Source organism: Lissotriton helveticus, chromosome 12, assembly GCF_964261635.1.
Source record: "Lissotriton helveticus chromosome 12, aLisHel1.1, whole genome shotgun sequence".
Taxonomy (NCBI): domain Eukaryota; kingdom Metazoa; phylum Chordata; class Amphibia; order Caudata; family Salamandridae; genus Lissotriton; species Lissotriton helveticus.
The window spans coordinates 466,546,426-466,571,717 of NC_136073.1; the positions used below are offsets into that span (position 1 = coordinate 466,546,426).

General features: G+C 44.4%; 1 protein-coding gene across 1 annotated transcript in view; it reads left to right on the top strand.

Moving 5' to 3' along the window:
• MBTPS1 (membrane bound transcription factor peptidase, site 1) overlaps positions 1–25,292 on the top strand; it is a 298,949-nt gene that overhangs the window by 71,486 nt on the left and 202,171 nt on the right. Inside the window, exon 2 of the mRNA XM_078670462.1 lies at positions 3,438–3,919. Within this exon, the coding sequence (XP_078526588.1) occupies positions 3,751–3,919 (169 nt within the window). The 5' untranslated portion in view covers positions 3,438–3,750. The remainder of the gene's footprint in view (positions 1–3,437; positions 3,920–25,292) is intronic.

The following is a 25,292-nucleotide window of genomic DNA, read 5'->3' on the forward strand; positions in this document are numbered from 1 at the left end:
TAAGTTGGATGTTTCAGGTAGGATCTTCTTGAATCAGTTGTTGTAGCCTCTAACCCTTGTGAGAATCGCCCACTCTTTGCCTATGAGTGATTCATTTCTGAATCCGAATGTTTTTAATATGATGTAATGTGAACATGCCAATTTCAATATAGAAGTGTCGTCTTTAATTGCAGCAGCCGACACTGCTCTGGGATCCTATGTTTAAATGTACTAGTGGTAAGCAAGTGGCATTGGAGGAGAGAGGTCTGTTAATTTATGCATTAGACTGTGTGCCCTATTTAGTTCAGGAGGTTGTTGACGGGCATGTGTGCTTCTTGTATGTCATTACACATTGCTTGGAGGGTAGCCCAAGAATGTATTTTGCTTGGTGAATTTCTGGTACTCCACCCAAACCTATCGTCCAAGAATGACCTCATGACTTACGTCAAGGTTATTAAAGACAAATCAACCGTGGCATTGCGTTTAGGCTCTTGTTTTCTTGCCCTCCGTGTTGATCTTCAGTCATTCAAAAGCATATTTCTTTGCAGTGGCACTCGCATAGTTTCCGCTTAACACAAAGGTTTATTTATTGTTAATTGCATTTTCTATGTGGACACTGTGGATATGTTTATTCACAGCTTTACCATTCAAGATGTATCGTGTGAACCTTTAATCATGAACTGCCTCCTTGCTCTGAACAGAACCGTCCATGGAGTGCAGTCAATGGAAAGGACAGCAGTCTAATTCCTTTCAACACAAGCAACCCTGTCCTCAAAACTGATGTTAGAGCAGCACGCAGAAGCTGATCGACGCACCTTTGAATAGTTAAATGGTGCATCTGAGGAATGGTTGGACATGATGGTGTACAAAGCGTCCACGCCCAGACACATTTCAAGATCTTCCCTCCAGTCTATCATGTGTGGTGTTCGTAGCTGACATTTTATATCTGTCAATTCTCTGACCTTCAGCACAGCTTCCAGTTTGAGGTGTAAATGGGCAGTTCCCAGATACCTCTTACTTAAACTGGGAAGAGGGCCCGAATGTCACTATAAATTAAATGAAAACCTGTCTGAAATAAATCCATGCACAGGTAGCATCTGACTGAAACTAGCGGCAAACAGAAATTAAATAATGATAGTGGGAGGCAAGAAGAATACTTAGTAGCCTCAATTTTTGGGACTAGGTTGGTAACAACTGTCTTTGCCCAGTCAGGAGCGGAAGGAGTGGTGTTTGGATCATGGAAGTGTAATTTAGTTTCACATTGTCTTGGGTTTTTGCACCAACACCATATGTGGAAGAGAATTGTGTTTGTTGTGCGCTTCGTAACACAAAACAATCTGTGTATCACCTCAGACCCCACAAGTTCTGTACAACCCTGGCTGAGCTTTGCAGTTGGAGCATAAATCTTTGATTACATTTTTTTGGGGGGGACCACTAATATCCCAGACCTCGACCAGGCGGTCATTCAAATTCAGTTCTATGCAGTTATATGTAGGTCTTGAGGTATGACGTCGTGAAGTAAAGAGAACCTACTAAAAACCTAGAAAAGGATTTTTCTTAAAATATGACATCCGGGAATACTTACAAACACTGTGGCGTTAGTACATTGCTACAGAAAATAAAGTTGCCAAATGGTAAAACAACGGACTTTTAAATAATGTAAACACTTTTCCCATTGACCAGCTTCTGACTGTTGTGGTCTTTCTCATCTTATCATATAGCTGTGTTTTTTAAAACTTTACTTTGACACCACCAAAAGGATTTGGTGTGTTGATCTTAGTCCATCATTAGGAGTTTCCAGGAGAAGGGTGCTATAGTTAACACATCTGAGATAAATCCTACACTGTGGGGTTTGGTATTTATTGCGTGTGAACATAGAACCTAGGACAAGTGTTGCCCAGTAAATTGGTCAGAACATGCAGATTTTGTTACATAGTGCGCCAAAATCTGTATAGCCAGATATTTCCTGGGCCTTTTTCCCCTATTAAATTCCGTCGGCTTTGACCTGCTGAGATTTAGTAGAGGCTTTGCACTTTATCACACCCAGTAGTTGCTGAGTGTGATTAACTCCACTACCCTCATTATTTTGAGTACTGTTAAATGGTTTGTGCATGTCTCTGCATTTTCCAGCCCATTGGTGGGGAGGGGCTGCAGATCAGTTATTCAGTGGCTCAAAATCTGCATTTGGAAATGAAGAGAGAAGAAATTGGTAAAGTTTTTCTTTTGTTGCAAATTCTTTTCAGTCTCCCCATTCCTCATGACTGTAATGACCTATCCAGTGACTGGGCGATAATTGTACAACTTCCATCAAGCAGTTATAATGCCAGTATCTTCGTATTTAGGACCTAATGATGCTCCTCTATAGCTTGTTTTAGTATTATTACTTCTTTATGGATTGATGAATCTACCTTAAAATTACATTTTGGTATGGACTAATTTTACAGTTCTATATCTTTCTAGTAAGATTCAAGTAACCAAAGATGAGTGGGTCTTGCAGAGTGAGGAGTATATATATATATTGGTCGAATTACTGAACCACCCAAAAGCGCTTGACATCCCCTGGGTCAAAAACATCCAAGCCACTTGTATGGAACTAGGGCTCCCTGACTTATGGACAGATCCGGCGAATGCCGTATTAAACATCACCAAAAGGTCCCTGGCCAACACATACCATGAACAAAAATTAGCTAGGGCCCGAGTAATGCAGGCAGAAGGGTCCTTATCTTCTGTGTTTTTGCAAAGCAAGGACCTTTATAGGTTTGAGAAGGTATTGGATCCTATCTCCCCTGTACTTGCCAGGAAGCTGTTTCTCCAATGGAGATACGGCACGTTGCCCTTCCGTTCTTTTACAAGCACTTGGGCATCATGCTCCATTACAAAGCAGTGTCCGGCCTGTGATGCCATGGAGGAAACCGATCTACATGTGGCTTTTTTCTGCCCAGCCTACAAGGCAGCTAGAAAATACTGGCTCCTCCCACTGATAAGGAATATGGGCTGTAGGGAATATGCACCAATGTATAGGATTTTAAAATCTGATGTCTCTGGCCCAACTGTTTTTGCATTAACAAAATTTTTTATCAAGGTTTGGTACACGCGCAACCGTATTTTAAAGACGTTGGGTCCTTCTTAAAATTTCAGATGTATAGTTTTTAAAGCATTCTTGTATATACATTCCAATGGTTTTATCCTTGTATGAATTGATTTATCTGTGATGTATATGTGTACTGTTCATCTTTTATGGCCAAATGGCCGAAATAAAGATTGGAAAATGAAAAATGATATATATATATATATATATATATATATATATATATATATATATATATATATATATATATTGTATTGTGTTCATGAATGACTTGACCACTTTCAAATTATTTTACTTTATTTCACACAAAAGAGTTTATACTCCTGAAATTATTTGACCACATTTTCATGTTTCCTTTTTTGTCCTGCAGGATAGATTGCTCTGAGGCCCAAACCCTTCGTCTACATAGTTCTCCTTCCTCTAAAGCAATGGAACTTAAGACAGCTTTTCCTCACCCCGATTGAGAGGACGTATATCCACGATGGAGAAGAAGCGAAGAAAGAAATGAAAGACTCTCCGCAATGCGTACCCACAGGAAGACCATGAAATCTAGACATCTCGTTGGCCAAAGAAGTCTGTGACACGATCCCTTCCTTTCGGCGCGTTGAAGCTACAAACATGAACTGCCTTCGAACACTTTAAACCCAGTGCGATTTGATTCTGTGGACTTACAGGCATATTTCATGACCATGAGGCTTGCAAACACTTGGCTGCTCCTATATGTGTTTTTAATGTGTGGCAAACTACATATTGGCACTGAACTAGGGAATTCTTCTCAAGGGGTCCTGCCGTGCAAGGGCTGCGTACACCAGACGTTGAAAGTGGAGTTCTCCTCCACTGTTGTACAGCATGGTAAGGATGAAACAACTCCACTTTTTTGGCTTATGTTTTATTGCTTTTTTTTAATGCATGTGGCCTGAAATCACTAAATATGTACAATATATCACTGCATGTTAGTTGTAAATATTGGATATATTGTTTTTGTTGTGATCTTAATACTGTTCATGACCAGGTCTTTGCCCTCTTTCGATATTTCCTACACTCGCAAGCTGTAGGTCTGTTTGCTTTTTTCTATTCACGGAACACATAATTGTATTTGTCTTCTTTGATCTGTTCTGTATAGGGATTTTAATGTAAACCTTCCCCTAGTTTTTGAGAACCCTTTGAGGTATGGCACTGATCACTACATGCCAGTAAGTCGGTTTACCTCTTAAATTCTGTGGATACTTTTTACAACCCTGTATGCATTTTTATTTATTTTGTTCTTTTAGACTTTTCTCTACTGTGGAAGTGTACTTGGTACTGTAATAAATGTAGAACTTTCAGTCGCCCAGACAAGCTAAAAAGTACAGCGAAGTCATAGAAGCAGAAAATAGTGGAGGAGAGTAAAGAAGTGTTTAAAATGTTAAATGTTCAAGTAGACCAACTATATGGTTGTTTCAGCTGAGCTACAGGTAGTATCTGGTCATGGTGGGTAAATGTGATGTGTTGATAGAAGGTACTTGAGCCCATCAGCATGCATGTGTCTGCTTTTAGAATAGGTGATATTTTGTTTTAGGTGATTTTTGAATGATGAGGCGGGGTTGTGTCATTTTTTTTTTTAAACAAGTCTTTTTATTGAACATATTTAACAAAGTGCTGTGTGCAGTACAGTAATCAAGAGCATGGATGGCAAAACATTGCATAATACAGTGCTCACTCTAATTGCTGGATCCCTGAACTGACAGTACTGTGCAGGCTGTTACTAAAGTTCCTGCGCCATCTAGAGGTTGTAACGCCCCCCCACACACCCCTCCTGCCTGTTACATTACAAGCCCATATGAGCGGCCCAATAATGCCAGACCTTCTCCCACTTCTTGGGCAGCACCTGCTCTCACATACGACTTTTTCTGCTATACACCACTAATCGAAGTCAGCTTTCCACTGACCCACGCTCTGTGGAAGGGCCGCCCACCACGCCTGGGCAATATTCCTCTTGGCCACCATTAGCAAGGGCTCTTGGTATTGCGGCCATACTTACTCCCCTGTTACACACAGTAACATCTGGCATCTGTGGGTATTTCTTGTCCCAGGACATCTGACATAACCCGTATTACCTTCATCCAGTAACGATACACAAAGTTGTGACTCATTCTTGCTGGCAAATTATACCAAATTTCCAATTCAACTCACTCCTTATTGGATTTTGATGTGGATGCTTTGTACCTGGAGCTGTGATGGTATCTCTGTGTGCATATGACTATTAGTTTGTTTTTCAAGCAGTCAGGGTGTTCAGTTTTTAGAGTTTCGAATATGAAACAGGCAGCTCTGAAAGCGTAGTTGACTTGTTGCAGACCCATTTAAGCTATGTAAATGCAGGTATGATGTGAGGTCCCTTTTTAGGTTGGGCCAGCAAGACACTGGTTGTGAAAAACATCCTTCATGTTGCTCCCCCCCCCTTCCTGTCTCTTTCTACCACCCCAGCTCTCTGTGTTACTCCCTTCTCCATGTCTCTTCCCGTATCCTCGCTTACAAAAAAATATATATTGTTCTACCTTTTTTTTGTTTACCCATCCACTTCAATTAATACACAAAATATATATTGGTGTAATTTAATATATGTGGGCATGCGTGGTGCGCACCCCTTAAACGATGCAACAGCTGCATCCTAGCTCCCCTTTTTAGGTCTCACTTAGACCTCGCATGTGCTGTCTCTTTAAGACATTTTGTTTGGTGTTAGTAGGCATGGAGCCGTCCCATTACTTACCATTGTTTAGCTTCAAAGCCATTCCTAATAACTTGCTTCCTGCTAGTCAGTACCTCCCTCTTCCTGAAATGTGACCTTCCCCTAGAGCATGGCCCAAGTGCTTGTGTCCTTACGTTGCTCGCACAATTGGGACCCCATTTCACTCCACTCTACCCGACTACAATCTACCCCACTCCAGTCTACCTCATTGTATCACAATAAACCCCAGTAAAATATGCCCATCTACCCCCCCTCTAAACCAATCTACCCTACCCTACACCAGTCTACCCCACTCTACTGTAAACCAATCTACCCCACTTCATGCTACTCTAAGCCAACATACTCTATTCCACTCTACCCCATCGACTCGCCCTCAATCTACCCGACCCCACACGACGCTACTAACGTTTAGCCATGCTGAACTGCAGCCACACTGGTGTACAACATGGCTAAAACAGATTGCCAAAGCCAATAGCTCTCGCACAGCCGAGACCTATTGACTATGCCAATGCTGGTTTCCTCTTTATTCAGTCTTGCAGCTGCGTTGAAGACCACTTTTTCATGGGGCTTTTCAAATAGCAGTAAGCTTGGTGAGAATAGAGATTCCATAATCTAGTCTCAAGATTACAAGGGCCATTACGACCTTTTTAAGATCTTCTTTAGGGCTTGAATTTATTACTTGGAGTCTTACCTGGTGTCCTGCAGCTTTTTCCATGTATTTTGTGTAGGCATCCAGGTCAACTTTCTGTTGTTGTGAATCCGTGATGGAGCATTAAATCTGGACTGCAACCAACTAATTTCAGGTGTGAAAGTCCATCTTTTAGCACTATTATTTTAGGGTTGGACCTGAATTAGAGGAATCAATTTTGTTTTTGTGTAGGTCGGTTTTCCGTCTGGCCATCCTGCTTTGAATTCTTGAAAGGCAGCCTTAAGTGTACAAATCAAAGTAGTTGTGCTATTGGGTAAATAAATCCGAGCGTGGTGCGCATTAATGGCTTATAATTTTCAAAAAAACAATTGAATGAGATTACGGCTGTTAATATAATTGTGCTGTGCTTTCAGAATGCCAAGGCATTAATATAGATCCAATGAGAATTTTTAAATTTTTTTAATTGTTGCATTTTAAATGTTCAGGTATGTGACTGTACTTCTAGATTTCCTTTGATATGTACAAACATTTGTGAAAAACATACCCAATGTGAAAAAAAGTTATTTGGGATGATTCTGCAATGGAAGATAATTTGGTGAGTGAGACTTATGGAGAATTCTGCACGGGCAAAACACTCTTGGCGGTAGTTTTGCAGAAATAAGTATTTAAAACTCTAACCGTAGATAATCAACAATGATGAATCCTCAAAATGGTGTTAGAAATTTCTAAAACTTTCAGTGCTGCAGTGGAGAAACAATTAGCCCAGGATTGGAGGTTTTTTTGGGACTTTGAGCTGAAAGTCCGGACCTGCCTACTCTCACTATCTCAATCTCTACCCTCTGTGCTCGGACATAGCAGCCTTGTTTTTAAGGTTCTAACCTAGGCGCAGTGGGGCTTGCCAAAGCTGATCTAAATGCCTTCTAGGTCTTTTGCTGCATTGTCCCTTCGAGGTCATAGCAGGGCAGTCCCAGAAGCTATTCCACATGTATTCTGCTAACCCCTTACTATGGATTTAAACTCTAACGTTGAGTGTCAGTTTTTAGGTCGAGCGTAGCGCAGCACGCAAGCTCTGCTCTAGGAGATGACCTTTAGAAATCAGTCTGCTTTTTTCAAGCGCTTGTGCTGGCATTCACCTTGCGGGAGCGAGCATGGGCCATCTGTTTTCAATATGTGGCCGTGCGCGAGACTGGGCTCTACGCTACTCCTACCCCAACAAAACCCAGAGCATCTCCCCTGTGACACCTCTGCAGTGAGGATGGCCTCCAGCGAGCCCGCCCCTCACCGCAGCCCCTGTGATCTCCCTTGGGTACATCTCCCCCCTCAGCAGCACTCTGTCCCACTACATGTTACTGCTGCGGATTTTGAGCCCCCCCAGTGTAATCTGTGGATTTTGATCCCCCCAGTGTAATTTGAGGTTTCATTAGATCGCCACCTCTGCTCATCTGCACATCTCCTCTTGGTGCCAGGTCCCCCTTATTTACCTCTTTACCAGAGCTGATCTCACCCTCTGTAGATCCATCTTCCCAGTAGATCTCGCTCCTGCGGATTCCCTCGCATGGCACAGCCCCATGGAGATCTGTGTCGCAGGGCACATCCCACCCTTTGTTTCGTCCACATTTCATACCCTGCTGATCTCTTCGGTGTTGGTGTGTTTATTCCCAAGCAGTGATGCATGCACAGGGATGCTGTGTACAGTGACACAGAAGCGACTGTTAAGTGGGATTAGTGCGATAATTGTGGTTTTTGAAAAATTAGTATTATGAGGGATACACATGCCAGAGTATGCACCTTATTCCATTCATTGGCAAAGGAGTACAGCATGGATTCGGTATTCAATCCATGCAATGGTGGAGTATGGCACGAGTGGGACCTCAGTCCATGCAGTGACAAAGTGCTATAGTACGGGAATGACCAAGCACTGCCGAAATATAGCACTGCTATGATCTTCAGTGCATGCAGTGACGAAGGAGTAGATTTCAGTGTGATCTTAGTCCTTGCAGTGACTAAGTACTTGTACGGCACAGGGCATGACCATGCACTGAACGAATATAGCACCTTTAGGATTTTCAGTGCTTCCAGTGAGGAAGGAGTATATAGTTCAGTGTGATCTTAGTCCATGCAGTGTAGCATGGGTTAACTGTTTGGTCCTTGCAGTAATCTAGCGAGTGAGATTGGATGCAGATGCCTGGTTATGCCCAGGGGAGTGCTTTAATTTACTCAGTGGCACGAGAGCAGTTCAGTTCTCAGATGACGCTTTGCGTGCTTGTCCGTTTCGCACAGCAGTGGTGTCCTCGCTGCACCTGGCCACGCGGCCAGTGGTGCTCTCCTGCAGGGAAAGCATTGAAATGACTGCTTGTGGCTGTCGGTGGTTGGCAGGGAGAGATTGAGCGAGCTGTGTGGTTGGCAGTGCCGTCCAGTGCGCTGCACCCTGTCTGCCTGGCAGGGTGGGCGCTGAGAGCTCTGGTTAATCCTGCTGCAGGCTCATGTCCGCAGATAATGCTACTTCTCCCCAGAGCTGGTATTTATCACACACCAGGAGCCTTCTGATGAATATTCATATTTTAAACCCACTTCAGCAGGAAAATTTTAGATTTTTCACAGCCTGCTGGGCAGAAAATCTGGATTTTATTAAGGACACGGAGGCTAATATTATGCAAATCTCCTTTATTACCACAGCTCAGCAGCAATAATGGAATAGAACTTTGTGAACATTCTAAAGAGAAGACTAGTCCCTCTCTGACCAGGCATCTTCCTTCTTGTCAGGCTGCGAAGAAAGATGATCAACGTGAAGAAAAGATTAAGGAACAGGATTCCAACGAATAAACTTTCAGCATCAGAATTCCAACGAATAACATTTTCAGCTTCTAACCCAGTAGATTATTAATCTGAAAGAAGAAGAATACATTTCCTAGATATTGTTCAAACAAAAAAGGGTGGGTTACAAATCATATTAAGAAATAGAGGCGGGATAATATTAGCCTCCGTGTCCTTAATAAAATCCAGATTTTCTGCCCAGCAGGCTGTGAAAAATCTAAATTTTATGGCACGACACGGAGGCCATATTATGCAAGTTCAAAGTGCATTAAGAACATTATCAATCACATTAGAGATTGGTCTAAAGTAGCAAGATCTAAACATAGTATCATTAGACCAGTCTGCCGCCTTAAGAATTTCTTGTAAACCACCACCAAGAAAATAGGCTTTAGAAGCAGAAGCGCCCCTAAGGGAATGCGCTCCAAAAATAGAGGTGTTCACACCACTTTCGCACATAACTCCTTTCACCCATCTGGCTAGAGTTGGAGAAGAAACTCCTTGATGGGGAAATCTAAAGGAAATCAATAACTGAGTTTCATTTGATCTTAGACTAGCAGTCCTCCTCTCATACTCTTTCAGACATTTAACCACGCAGAGTCTTTCATTCTGAGGAAAGAAAGGGTAGAAGATAGAGGAAGATAAAGTTTTAGTTCTTCTCTTAAGGTAGAAGCATACACCCTCTGGTTGAAAGGATCTGCTAGAAATATCTAGAGCTTTGACATCGGAGGTTCTTCTGAAAGATACCAGACATAATAAAACAGTAAGTTTGAAAGAGATACGTTTTAAAGAAAGGGAAGAGTTCTCCCCCCAGGATGATAAGGTTCGGAGTACCAGTGTTACGTCCCAAAGAGCGGTATATTTAGCGGTTGGAGGATTAATGACTCTCATGCTTCTCATGATCTTTTTAGTGAGTAAGTTCTGTCCAACGGAGAGACCATCAATGAGGGAATGCCCTGCAGAAATTGCAGATCTATAGACATTAACGGTTCTATAAGAGAGTCCTGAAGTAAAGAGTTCAGACAGGTAGTTGATAACACGAACTAGATCAACTGAAACGGGATCGTGATCTCGTTGAAGACACCAGCGAACCCATTTGTTCCATGCCAGTCGATATGCTTTCCTTGTACCTTGAGCCCACGACTCGGAAATGAGTCTGAAAGCATTCGGCGAAAGCCCAGGGATTTGCCATTGTCTCCTGAAATCCTCCAGGCCGTCAGAGTTAGAAGACCCTGATCCACGAGGGGATGGACGTCTCCCTCTGGAGCCGAGAGTATTTCCCTGAAGGAGGGTATTAGAATTGGAAAGTCTATGCTCATTTCCAGGATGACTGGAAACCAGGCTTGGGACCTCCAGAGGGGAGTTATCACGGTCATAACCTCGGTGTAGCGTCGAGCATGAAGAAGAAGTCGAGGAAGCAAGGCAAACGGCGGGAAGGCATAAGGTTTTAGACCTCTCCAGTCTTGTAAAAAGGCATCTACTTTCCGAGCTAGAGGGTCCGGCCTCCAACTGAAGAATTCCTTCAGTTGTGTGTTCAGGCGATCTGCAAAAAGGTCTGTCCTGAAAGGACCCCATATTGATTGAATAGTCAGAAAAAATTGTCTGTCTAGTCTCCAGTTGCTCGAATCTTTGAAATTCCTGGAGTACCAGTCTGCGACACCATTGCTCAGACCCGGAATATGTTCCGCTACTACCGAAATACCTTTGTTCAAGCAATATTCCCAAAAACTCTTCGCAAGGTCCGTTAGGCCCTTGGAATGTGGACCGCCCAGCTTGTTGACATAACGGACTGCCGAAACATTGTCCATGCGTAATGTCACACAGCATTTCGCTGTTTTGGGTGTAAAACAGCGAATCGCAAATGAACCTGCCAGTAATTCTAAGCAGTTGATATGCAATCTCTTCTCTTGAGTGGTCCAACGACCCCCTGTGGAGTATTTCCCACATCTCGCTCCCCATCCTGCCAAGCTCGCATCTGATTCTCTTATCAGATCCGGTTGTTCCCCGAAAATGGCTCTGCCGTTCCATGCTTCCGCATTTCTGAGCCACCAGAGGAGTTCCGTCCTCGATTCTTGATCTAGGGAAATCATATGGGAATATGAATGGTTCGATCTTAGAGCATTCGCCTTTAGTCTTTGGAGTGCCCGATAATGGAGGGGTCCCGGGAAGATGGCTTGGATCGTCGAGGAAAGGAGGCCAACGATTCTTGCCAGTACTCTCAGAGGGAAGGTCTTTTTCGCAAGAGCCTTCCTCAATTCCTTCCTCATTTTCCTGACTTTTTCGGAGGGTAATTTCAGTTCCGCCTTGAGTGTCTACCGTAAAGCCTAGGAACTGTGTTTGTTGGTCGGGAATAGTACAAGATTTCTTGGTATTTATGATGAAACCCAGATGTTCCAAAATTTGAATTGTAAGGTTGGTGTGGAGAGATGCAGTCTCTTTCGATTGGGCCATTATAAGGATGTCGTCTAGGTATATGATCAGTCTTACCCCTCTCCCCCTGAGCCAGGCGGTTACAGGGCGTAGTACCTTGGTGAAACACCAGGGGGCGGACGATAGGCCGAACGGGAGACTGCAGAATTGGTAGAGTTTTCCTAACCAAGTGAATTGGAGGAATTTCTGGTGAGGTTCCCAGATGGGGATTGTTAAGTAAGCGTCTTTCAGGTCTAACCTCGTGAGCCAGTCCCCTTTCCGCAAAATGTCTCTCAGGAGGTGTATACCCTCCATTTTGAAATGTTGGTAAACTACCCAACGATTCAAGTCTTTTAGGTTTATTACGGGTCTTTGTTCTTTGTTCTTCTTCTCCACTAGAAAAACATTGCTGAGGAAACCTCTTGTTTCCGTCTCGATTATTGCCCCTTTTTGTAACAGTTGCTGTACTTCTTTGGAGACTAGGTCTCGGTCTTTGAGAGAGAAAGTGATCTCGTGAGGGCGACGTGTTTGAAAGGGAATACCCAGAAAGTCTATTTTGTAACCCTTTACTGTATCTAAGACCCAGTTGTCTTGTGTTACTAAGTTCCAGTTCCCAGCAAATTGGCGTAGTCTCCCTCCCACCCTTGGAGGGGTATCTGAATGGTCTTTTAAGGTTCTTACCTGAAGAAAAGGAACGTTGTCTCCGTTCGCCTCTGAAGGTACGTCCTCGGTTTCTCTGTCTTTGTGGAAAGAATTGGGAACCGTAGTTGTTGGAGAATCTCCCTCCGCGGGTGTTGAAGGGTCTTGAAGATTGAGTTCCGCGGCCGGGGAAACGACCCCGTATTCTCCCGGCCCTGGCAAAAACTCTATCATTGAATACTTTTTTAATATCTTTTTGCGATTTTTGAATTGAGCTGAAGGCGCTCACATACTTGGCCATTTCTTTAATGAAGTCCTCGCCAAAGAGGAGACCTTGTGAGTCAGCACCTCCGTCTTTCTTGGCTAGTTCAATGAGTTTAGGATCTATTTTGAATAGGACCCCTTTTCTCCTTTCTGTGGAGATGGCAGTATTAGCATTGCCAACAAGGCATATCGCTCTTTGCACCCATTCTCGTAGCTCCTTGACATCAATTTGGTTATTCCCTACATAAGCAGATTCTGTCATTTCGAATATTTTAGTAAGAGGTCCTATTACGTCAAGGAGGCGATCTTGACATGATTTTAGTCCTTTGTCTAGACCTTTCCTTGGGGGTCCCTGTTGTTTTTGGCTATAAAGGCCCCAACCTTAGGGTCTAACTCTGGGGTCGTAGCGATTTTATTTGGTAGGGATGGGCGTGGGCATTCAGATCTGAGTCTAGATCTGACTTCTTGGGGTATTTCCCTTCTAAGCCAGAATGAAAGGTAGTCAACGATATGTTGCGAGGGGGTCCATTCCGGAGAGAGTGGGTGCTTAATTAGGAGGGGATCAAACATTTCTTCCCCGAATGGGTCTAGAGGCATACTGTTAGAGGCCGAGGCCTTAGAAGCCCCTTCTAAGCTTCCGCTTCGTCTAGCATTCTCATCCTCCACATCTGTATTAAATCCTGATGAGCATGATAGCTCAATCTCTTCCTCACAGCTTCCGTCGCTGTCGATGTGGATAGGAAGTTCTGGGCCTATATCATGCCCATCTGGGGTGCCCGAGGCACCAGTCTGGTCAGCACCCCTAGGGCCTGTAGAAATAGAGCTCTTCAGCTTTTTTGCGCCCTTTTTGGATTGAGTCGGGATAATAGCCCTTTTTTTGTTACCTTTAGATACCCCATTAGATTTACTGGTAGAGGGTAGATTGGAAAGGGAGTCCAATTTTTTATTAATAGCGTCGTCAATTGAGCCTAGGGCTTTCTCTAGAGCCTTATTGACGAGTTCCTCTAGCTTTTGGTCGAGAGAGGGCGATGTAGACATTGTTAATTATTATGCCTCTGATATAGTAAGTATGGCTTTCCCCTCCTTCTTTTTTTTTTTTTTTTTTATGGCTTTAAGCAAGTCTAATATTTTTAGGGAATATCGGAAAAGTTACCGATTAATTGCGTAAAGGAAAGGTGAAGGGAAAACGTTTTGATGAGGAGATCGTTAAATAACCGATACGCGGCGTGATGGGTTGCTATGAAGCATGAAATGGTTGCTACACGCATTGTGAGATGTGCGTGACCGTTCTTAGGGTCCTTTCCTCTAACGCGCGTACGCGTCATTGCCCCGAGAGCGTCATCGCCGAGAGACCGTGATTGCGGTGAGGTATTTTGGGGTCGGAAGACCCGATGTTAGCCGTGTATGAGCCGGAAATTCACCGTGCTCGAAAAGAAGATTGTGGAGCAATCCCGAAAGCGGGAGACCAGGTAAGCCGTTATCGAGGCTTGGGACGCGCTAGGGTTCGTTCGCGCGAGCGGTTATTTTCATTTAAAGCATATGATCGTTGAGATCGCGCATTTTAAAAACAAAGCATTTGAGGTGAAAGCGGAAGTCCAGAAATAACGAGGGAAAAGGCAAAAGGCACAAATATAGGATATACAGTTACTGCTGGCAAAATATCATTTACGCTCAAGGCAAATAAGAGTTTATCGTTTAAGCAATATAGTTATAGTTATGATCATTATATGATATATATATATATATAGCGTCTAAGCAAACAGGTAAAGACCAAATGTCAAATATAAAGTTAGTGATAGGTTAAGTTACTAAGCTTGAAGAGCAGTACTTATCTTTCTGAGCAGCAGCAACAAAGAAGGAAGATGCCTGGTCAGAGAGGGACTAGTCTTCTCTTTAGAATGTTCACAAAGTTCTATTACATTATTGCTGCTGAGCTGTGGTAATAAAGGAGATTTGCATAATATGGCCTCCGTGTCGTGCCATAAAACTGGAGCTTCTCGTGCGCTGCGGCCTGGTCGGCCTCCATTTTCCCCTTTCCTTCCCCTGTGGGGAGCTTTTCGGTGCCTCTTGCTACGAACAACGAATACTCTATTCCTAGTCACAAACTGCCGGGCATCAGGTGTCTGTCAGGCCTGCTGCAGCACGCCATAGACACCCATCCATTCCCGCAGTTCCCCAGACCACGCAGAGTGGATGGGGCGTTGAGGGCTGGGGGGGGCGTTAAAGAACTACATGAAAATGAAAGGGCACATAACATTTCATGGTGCTTTAATACAACACTCGAACTGGTATAGGCAAAAGATAATAGAGCGTTCCTTGGAACAAGTCACCTAGTGCTGAACCTGCTCCAGTGTCCATTGAAGGAACACTGACCCCACCTAGTCAGTAACAACTTGCATCATTCACAACGCCCAGCATAACCAGCCCGGGGAGCGCATCCCACGAGTTCCAGGGGCATGAGCAAAGACATGGTCATTTCAATGTCCAGAACCCTTCATAACCTCTGCTGAATGATGGCTCATCTGGTACCTACAACAGTATACCAGACCTAACCAGGCGACAGTAACCTTCAGCTCCACCACAGAAGAAGTTGTGAAGGAGGGAGCCGAAGTCACGTTTTGCTTTCAAACTCTGGTTCCCAAATGAGAGCTGCACAAGCCGTAGCACTACAACGCATGCAAAGGATGCTTCTAAGGGGATTCTTGGGGATATCCAGCTCTAAAAATCTTTTTTAACAATAAAAAAACACTGTAAGCACTACATTTTAGTCTGAAAATATACTTGGGCACTAATATTGGCTCCAGAAGAGTGTGGTATGTAAGAGTGAGAGGGTGTTGTGATATAAGATAACAGATATTACTGGCTTCCAGAGATTTTCCTTAGTGGCTTTAGATATCCAGCTCTCCACAACCAAAGAAACCATGTCTTCTCTCTTTCCTACTTCCTGTTGCTGATCATAAAACCATTTAGGGCTTCTTTCCACCTGTTCTTATCCGGTATCTTTAGCAGTGCACAGGTTGTTGGGGCACCCATCACTGATCCACACACACATGCACTTTGCCTTGCCAGGGTCCATGAGGGCTGAAGCCACCCAGCGGCCTCCATGCTCTCCAGATTGGCAGAGGGAACTTTTCTGTTCTGGTTACCTGTTTGTCCCTGACTTTGCAAGCCAACCTGGTTTACCGGGTACCTGTACTTGGTTCGCAATCCCGTGGAGCAGAGCTCTCGGCTCTCTGCTGCAGATGCAACTGTAAAAGCTGTGCTTAGCCCTCCTTACCAATGGGTTGTTACTTCAGCTATAACTAGAGCCTTGGCCAGGAGGTATCACTGTGACGGCTGTAACGTGGTCTTTTTCCTCATTTGATCAGCCTCTCACCCATGACTAGCAAGTGCCAGTGTAAGAATTGGATTTTGTTATCCCAAGCACCCAAAATAGTTTCATCTTTTGTTCGCTACACGGGCTGTTACACTCCTGCGAAAAACCCAGATAATTGTGTTGATCTTTACAGTGATAACGCCATACCTGGGCTAGTTTAACTTCATATGTATATGATGCTTCAATAAATTGCTTGACTAACTGCCTAGAGATCCAAAAACAACGATGCAGTCCCTCTCCCGTACATCCTCTTTGACAGTGCCCGCACTGAAAACCACATCCAGTCTAAACAAGCATTGGCATAGCTGATGGGTCTCGCTTTTGGGTTCTTATGAGTATTTAGTTATGCAGCACAATATCCTTGGTGCAATAGCATCAACTGTTACATGGCTAAGCACTTATAAGGTCCCAAAGGTGAGACCTATTGGCTATGCAATGCTTGTTACCTTTGTGCTGTGGAAGATAGATAATCCTTCCCGGACTTGAGGCCAGATCATTCCAGGAGTCTGGTGAAAGGGTGATTAAAAACTGAGAGCAAGAATCCAAGATCAACGTGTGCCTGCCTATTTAGGATTTAGTGTACTCGACACTTGAAAGTATTTGTGATTCACATAATACTATGAGGCGTCAACTAGAGGGAGTGTTGGAGCCTTGGTAGACTTGATAATAGTAGTTATTACAGAAAGATTGTCACCCCTGAACTCCTAACCAGCAGACTGGGCTACGGCAGCTCATTTTACGCCGGAATCAACCGAACTCTACTACACACACTCCAGACGATCCAGAACGCCGCCACCAGACTCCTCCTAGAGACTCCGTGTCATGAACACATGACCTAACACCTGCGAGATCTCCACTGGCTCCCCATCAACAAGAAGGTCACCTTCAAACTCCTCACCCACACCTACAAATCCCTCAACAACAATGGACCCAAATACCTCCATGAGAGTCTCCTTCCACGTACCCAGAAGAAACCTCCACTCCGCCGACCTCGCCCTGGCTAAGGTCATCCGCAGAACCAGAACAGGTGGGAGAGCCTTCTCCTACATCGCAGCCAAGACCTGGAAGAGCTCCCCGTGAACATCCGACACTCCCCAACCCTGCAAACCTTCAGGAAGGACCTCCAAACCTGGCTCTTCGACTGATCCAGAAGCTACAACTGATCCAGAGCTGCCCCCACCCCCTAGCGCCTTGAGACCATCATGGGTGAGTAGTGCTTTTCACAAACCCTTGATTGATTGATTGAAAAGTAGTTAAACCGCTTGTAATTTCTTCTAGAAGTTCGTGTTTCTTTACTTGCTCTCTTGGGTAGCAGTTCAGTATCATACTGATGTTGAGAAGCCATTAAAGTACTTCTAGAGCTACCTTAAGTTCGCTTCAGACACAAGATTCCTTGGCTGGAGAAACCCTCAACTATCTGGTGCCCCTATTAAAAAGTTGAAGAAAGTGTCCTCTTGTGTGCTATATCCGCTACCAACTGCATACACTTACTAAGCATCTTTCTCACAAATGTTGCAAATTACCAAGTTAAACTTGGTTTATCAGCATTTTCTACCCCCCCTCTTCAGCTACAATGCAGTGTAGGTGGTGCATTACAGTATTCCAAGTGATTTGCCTATACATTGAAAGCAAGGCACAAAACAACCAAGCTGACCTAATTGCACCTGATATAAATGTGTGGTTGCTTTGCTTCTCCAGCATGACCCTCCTGCTTCAAGCTACTCCTTCGCTGTTTATGGAGCACCCTCTGGAAATGTCACCCGGAGACCTGTAGACCCCACTAAACTCGCATGCCCTTCTGGATGCATTGGAAATTAGCCTTAACAAAAAGATAAGTGTACTTGTAACATGCCACCTTGTCTGTCCTTCTCTCGCCCTGGGCCTTGAAATTGTGTTAAATTATAAAGACCTATATATATGGTAACTTCACCCTTTACAAATGCTAGTAATAATACAAGTGTGTACATAGGTAAAAGGACAACACTTGCAGCCCTGCTCTTGCTTTTTAGCTCACAGCCTACCAGACAGCACAGCTATCTGGTTTGCTCCAGACATCTTGGGGACTTTCAGAAAATTGACCTAGGAATGAATTCCACCCATTGATTATCATTGGCTTTGTGGTTTGTAACTCACATTCACTGGCTTCCTATTTGCTGGCTTTATGTGCTCTAGGCTATCCATGTTCAGTTTGTCCCTCCTGTTGCCTAAGCCATGTTTACAGTATTATTCCACAAACTCTCTTTCTGTAAACAGGCTTTTAAATCTTGTTCTTATCTTGTCACATTTGCTGTGCATTCAAATACCGAGGTCAAATGTCAAGCTGTGTCTTCCAGGGAGCTTGGTGCTTTAAAAAAAACCTTTTCTCTGTTCATTTTATTGAACAGTCATTATTCTCACACGTTTAAAGAGTATGCAGTAGTTTTGTTATCCTTATCACAACTTTACATCTGCTTGCATTACTTTCCCTTTGACTTCCCTGTGCAATAAATCATATTCTTCAGTGAGTGTGAACTTAACCCCTGAACTTCCCCCTAAGCCAGCTTTTAGCTGTTATTCCATGCAGTATTTTTGGTGTTGATTCTGAGGAATATTATTCCATTACATTTTAGATTACATTCCCTTCATACCATGCTCTCCCGTACATTAATAATTTGCACAGTTATTCTCTGGCTGTCCTCTGTTCCCTGTCTCTCTCCCCTATCAAGGTCTTGCTGTGTATTGCAGGCTAGTCTCAACAGCTCCTTTATCATCATTCCCCAGGCCAGCAGCACCTCTGGTAGTTTCTCGTCCCGCCTCGTTTTCCGCCTGCGTTCCACCTCAGCTGTTGCCCATTCCCTAAGACCCGCCACCCATTTATCCATATTTGGACTTCTTTGGGTTAGCCAGTGTATTGCTATTCATCTTTTGGCCATCGTTAATCGCAGTATTAAGAAACATCTACTGATTCTGCGTTTTGGGTCTCTAGGCAGCAGTCCCAAGAGACGATTCTTCATTTCTAATACAACCCTCCACTCCGTCACTCTGTTAAGTTACTCTATTATCTGTGTCCAATACTCTTTTAGGGAGCTTAGTGTTTCTTTTTTCTTAATCTGATTTATGTGACAATCATGCTGGCTCTGGAGAAGTGCCTGAGAGAGGCTTTTTTTCCTAGCACCCATCAAAATTTTAATGTCTGTAAATTAAGTATGCTGACAATCAAATCGATAAACTAGGTGATGACATTTCCACACATTGTTTGTGCGCTACATACGTTTTATAAATAAAACTGTTTGTTAGTGCAAATGTAATGGTCATATCAATTGTAGATGTGTTGTCTGTAATGGCAATACACTAGCATACTCTCCATACTCCATGTTACCCCACTCCACTCTGCACCACTCTACTCCATGCCAATGCACTCTACTCTTCAGCACTCCACCTATGCCACTCTACTCCACACTGCACTACTGCACTCTTCTCTGCACCACTCCTCTTTGTGCATCTCTAATTTACACCACTCAGCTCTACTCTGGCACTGAACTCTACACCACACTACTCTACTATGCACCACTGCACTCTACACCACTCAGTGGCACTCCAATCTATGCCACCCTACTCTGCAACATTGCACACTGTGTCACTGCACTCTACATCAATGCAGTCTACTCTGTACCACTCCACTGTACACCAATGCACTCTAATCCAATACCCTGTATGCCACTCTACTCTGCACCACTAAACTTTGCTCTCAAACAATCTACTGTATTGTGCGCCACTGCGCTTGGTGCCACTCCACGCCATGCCACTGCACTCTATACCACTTAACTCAAAAGCAGTGCACTCTACGCCAATCTACTGTGCAATACTGCACTGTACGCTCCTCTATTCTACTCCACGTCAACACAATCTGTGCCACTCTACTCTGTGCCACTGCACTCCAGGCCACTGCTATACACTATTGCACTCTGACAGTATATCCTGCAACACATCACTCTGCCACTCTACCTTATGCCACTCTGTGCCACAGAACTCTGCATCGCTCCACTATATGCCACTGCACTCTACACCAATCCACTCCAATCTACTCTGCATCACTACACTCTACGACGTTCTACTCTATACCACTGCACTCTATGCCACTTCAGTCTACTCTGAAACAATCAACTCTATGCCACTGCAGTCTACGCCTCTCTATTCCACTCTATGCCACTCCACTCTACGCCATTCCAAGCCAATGCACTTAACGCCAGTGCACTCTTTGCTCATAGCCAATACACTCAGACACTGCACTCTATGGCCGTCTATTCGACACCACTGGACTGTATGCCACTGTACTATACACCATTGCACTTTACGTCCCTTTATTCTGCACCATTGTATGCGGCTACACTCTGCACCAACGCACTCTGCACCACTCTACACTACTGCCCTTTACGACACTCTACTCTGCACCACTGCACTCTCTGCTACTGAACTCTGCGCCACTCTGCATCAGTTTGCTCTGCCACTACACTCTACTGCACTCTGTCAATGCACTCTAATCTACTGTGCACCACTGCATTATGGTGCTGCACTTTACACCACTTCACTCTACTCTGTACCACTCTACTATGCACTATTCCACTCGTTGCCACTCCACGCCACTACTGTGTACCACACCACTCGACCCTGCATCACTCCTCGCCACTCTACTCTGAAACTATCTACTCTACATAGCTGCACTATATTCCACTGCACTTTATGCCACTTTACTGCACTCTGTACCACTCTACGCCACTGCACTCTAAGCCAGTACTATTTCACTGCACTCTACCCTGCCCCACTCTACTCTACCCTGCACCACTCCACTCTACCCTGCACCACTCTACTTCTTTCACTCTGTGCCTTTGCGCTCGACCCTGCACCACTATACTCCACCATGCGCTATTATACTCCACCCTGCACTACTCCACTCTCCTGTGAAACAAGCTATTCTATGCCACTGCACTCTATGCTACTGTACTCTACACCACTGCACTATACTCTGCGTCACTCTACACCTCGGCAGTCTACGTTATGCCAATGTACTCTAAACCACTGCACTCTACGCCAATGCACTCAACTCCACTTTACTCAAAACCTATGCACCCTACGCCAACTACTTTACACCACTGCACTTTAGCTACTATACTGTTCAACATTGTACTCTATGCCACTGCACGCATCGTCAATCTACACCATTGCACTCTACGTCACTCTATTCTACTCTGCATCACTGCTCTCTGCACCACTCTACGACCCTGCACTCTGACACACTATTATGCATGACTGTACGGTACTGCACTCTGCACCTCTCACTCTACCCTGCACTACTCCACTCTACCCTGCAATGTTCCACTCTGCCACTTCACTCTACGCCACTCTGCCACGCTCTACTCCAAGCCATTGCGTTCTACTCTGCACTATTCTATGCCCCTGCAGTCTATGCTACTCTACGTCACTGCACTCTACGCCAGTGCACCCTCCGCTACTTTACTCAAAACCAGGGCACTGTGCTCCAACGCACTCTACGCTAATTTACTGTGCACCCCTGTATTTCACTGCACTCTGCAGCACTGCACTCTAGGAAACTCCACTCCACTCCACTGTCGGACACTCCACGGTTCATTCTACTACTCTCTACGCAACTCCCATTGTGCCACTTTATGCCACTTCTATTCTATGACACAGAACTCCACACCACGTAACTCTCACAATCTACTCCGCTCTCACAATTTACTCCGTTCTACACCACTTCACAACAATCTACTCCACTCTATGCTATGCTACTCCTCTCTGCGCCGCTCTACTCTACCCCCTTCCACTCTGACACTACTCCCTCCACAAAACTGTACGCTACTCCATGACACTTAACTCCTCTCCTCTCCACTCCACTCCACACTATACCATAACACTCCACTCTGCACCGCAACACTCCACTCTACTTTACAAACACTCTCTTTTTCCCCACTAACGTTTAGCCACGCTGAACAGGAGCCATTCTGGTGTACAACATGGCTAAAACATATTGGTAAAGCCAATAGTTCTGGCATAGGCGAGACCTTTTGGCTTTACCAATGCTCGTTTTACTATTTGCTGACCGAGGGTGACTTAAAGTACATGGGCAGGATCATTGCTTTTGTTTTAGGCGAATCCCCTCTGCTGAATTTGTTTTCCCGACTGAGTTCTGTTCTCCCCTCTTAACACTGACTTTCAGTAATGGAGAGACTTCCTCGACCACCAGACCCCCTGTTTTGGTTTCAGCTTTGAACTCTCAATGTTGGGTTAGTAAGTTTCCACAACATGCAAGGCTAGGGCGTTGTGCAGGGGTCCACGGAGAACTTGCCCTTAAATAGTAGACTTCTTACCAAAGAGTGAAGTAGAGTACGGAAGGGCGATCAGAGCGTAAGGGTGCACGGCAGTAAGCGTTTCCCTTTTAGCTCTAGTCCTTTTGATTCTGGTCTGTCTCCTGATCACCTCGTGGCAGATTGCAATAAAAAACAAAATCTGGGTATGAAATATTTAGTTTTTTGGGACGACATCTAGTGTTGGAGTCCCCTCCTTTAAATGGAAGATCTTGAAAGTAATAAAAACCGTTTTAAGAAAGCAGGAAGGCTTTCCTTCAAAATGCACAGCTGCTCAAAGTGAGTTCCGCCTCTGCCCTGTACACCAGGGTGTGTTAACTATCTACAAACATCGTCTCGATTGCCTCCACTGCAAACAGTCTGCTTTGTAATTTAACATCGAGAAGCTAAACACAAGCACGCCCTAATCCAGTTACTAACCTAGTAACCAATCCCATTACTAACGACCCCATGCAGGAACCCTCTTTTTAGGTCTCGCCTGTCAATGCGCATGCGCATTGAGCAGAGCGAGACTATGGGGGCTTAAACAGAGCTTACCTACACTGGCGATTCACTGGCGATTTGATGAAGTGCATGTGCACTTTTAACTCAATGCGCAAGCGCAATTAGTTAAAATGCGCGTGCACAGCATCAAATCGTCAGCTTAGTGCCGCCAGCAGCTCTTCCCGCTCCGCCCCCTGCTGCATCAAAGGCTTGGCGCTCTGCCTCAGCCCAGCCATTCTCCTCCCCTAATTACCCCCTGCTGCATCAAAGGCTTTTTCACGGCCGGCCGGCCGTGCTTTCAGTTTCACGGCTGGCCGGCCGTGTCTCCTCGCTTTTTCTCATTATTTGAGTGCCTTCTCCTTGATTTTTGCCGCTGCTTTCACCTTGCTTTCTCCGCGTTTATCTCATTGACGTTCCCGCAAAATTCATACTAATAATTACTATAATGGTGACAATATTTTTGTTAATAACTCATTCGGGAACAAACATTGTATCAATTTCCATTAGTATCTCAGCACAGCCGCTATACTCGCTCTGAAATAGCTCAATGGTCGACACGCTGACTGGGGAGACCTGTATCCAAACCTTCATATTATTGGCCATTATCAAAACAGTAACTTCTTCAGTTAATGAACATACTGATGTGTGTGTAAACCTGTAGATCCCACAATATGTCCGAAAATTAGCTCAGTAGATAAATGTCCCTCTTCAACTGCTCTCTGTATAAACTGTGGGTCACTTGATACCAGCACACTTTCATCCTCAGCAAAGTGCACAAATGTGACAAATGCTGACAACTGGGGCAGGAGGGGTCTGAATGCCCGAGCCGCCAGTTGTCGGAGATATCAGGCACCCGGTCTGATGACTCCTAGTTCCATTTCGGATTTTGATTCTCCCTACCGCAGTCTCTATCCTGCCCTGCTCCCTGATTGGATCAGGGCCGAACGCGGGAAGTATTATATAACAATAATAAAAAAAAAGCTCTAATACACGCCAGGTATTTCCGGGTTTGCTGTTTTCCACGCATCACTGCTCGGCGATGGATCGGCTTTTTGATGATATCGCGATGTTGTTAAGGTATGGGAACTTCGCTGGCCTGTTTATTCGTGCCGCATTTATATCTTCCTTTTGTTAGTGGGGGTCCAAGGACGTGTTGTTCCATCTTTGAAAACGTTCGTTCCTTGGGTTTAAATGGGGGAAGCGTGGGTCCATGTCCCATAACTTCAATCACAAGTACGGACGTGTTATTGTTCTATCTTTTCACTTTGGCCCCTATGTTCATTTCATGATTCAAACTACGAGCGGGAGGGCTTCGAAATGTTTGCTACTTATGTCTGGTCTCGTAAAAATGATTTGGTTCCGGAGAGATAGTTCTGTTTTCTTTCCCCCCCCCCTCCCCCCTCACACCCCCTCACCCTCACACCCCCTCACCCTCACACCCCCTCACCCTCACACCCCCTCACCCTCACACCCCCTCACCCTCACACCCCCTCACCCTCACACCCCCTCACCCTCACACCCCCTCACCCTCACACCCCCTCACCCTCACACCACCTCACCCTCACACCACCTCACCCTCACACACCCTCACACACCCTCACACACCCTCACACACCCTCACACACCCTCACACACCCTCACACACCCTCACACACCCTCACACACCCTCACTCTCACCCCCTCACTCTCACCCCCTCACCCTCACACACTCTCACCCTCACACACACCCTCACACCTTCACCAGCATAGCATAACAATACATAGCATAACAAAACACAGCACAGCATAGCATAACAAAAAAAGCAAAGGATAGCAAAACATAGCAAAAGCATAACAAAACAGCATAGGATAACAAAACGTAGCATAACAAAACAAAACAGCATAGCAAAACACAACAAAGCATACCATAGCATAACTAAACCCAACAAAACATAGCATAGCATAACAAAACATAGCATAACAAAACAAAGCATACTATAACAAAGCATAGCAAAACAAAACAAAGCATAGCATAACAAAACAGCAAAACACAACAAAACATAGCATAGCTTTACAAAACACAACAAAACAGCATAGCAAAACAAAACATATAATAGCATAGCAAAACATAGCAAAGCATACCAAACACAACAAAACATAGCATAGCATACCAAAACATAGCATAGCATACCAAAACATAGCATAGCAAAACATAGCAAAGCATACCAAACACAACAAAACATAGCTTATCATAACAAAACATAGCATCATAGCATAACAAAACACAGCTTAGCATAAAAAATCAAAGCATAGGATAGCAAAGCATAGCAAAACAAAGCATAGGATAGCAAAACAAAACATAGCATAGTATAACAAAGCAGCATAACATAACAAAACATAGCATTAAAAAATACATAGCATAACAAAACATAGCAAAACACAACAAAACATAGCATAGCTTTACAAAACACAACAAAACAGCATAGCAAAACAAAACATATAATAGCATAGCAAAACATAGCAAAGCA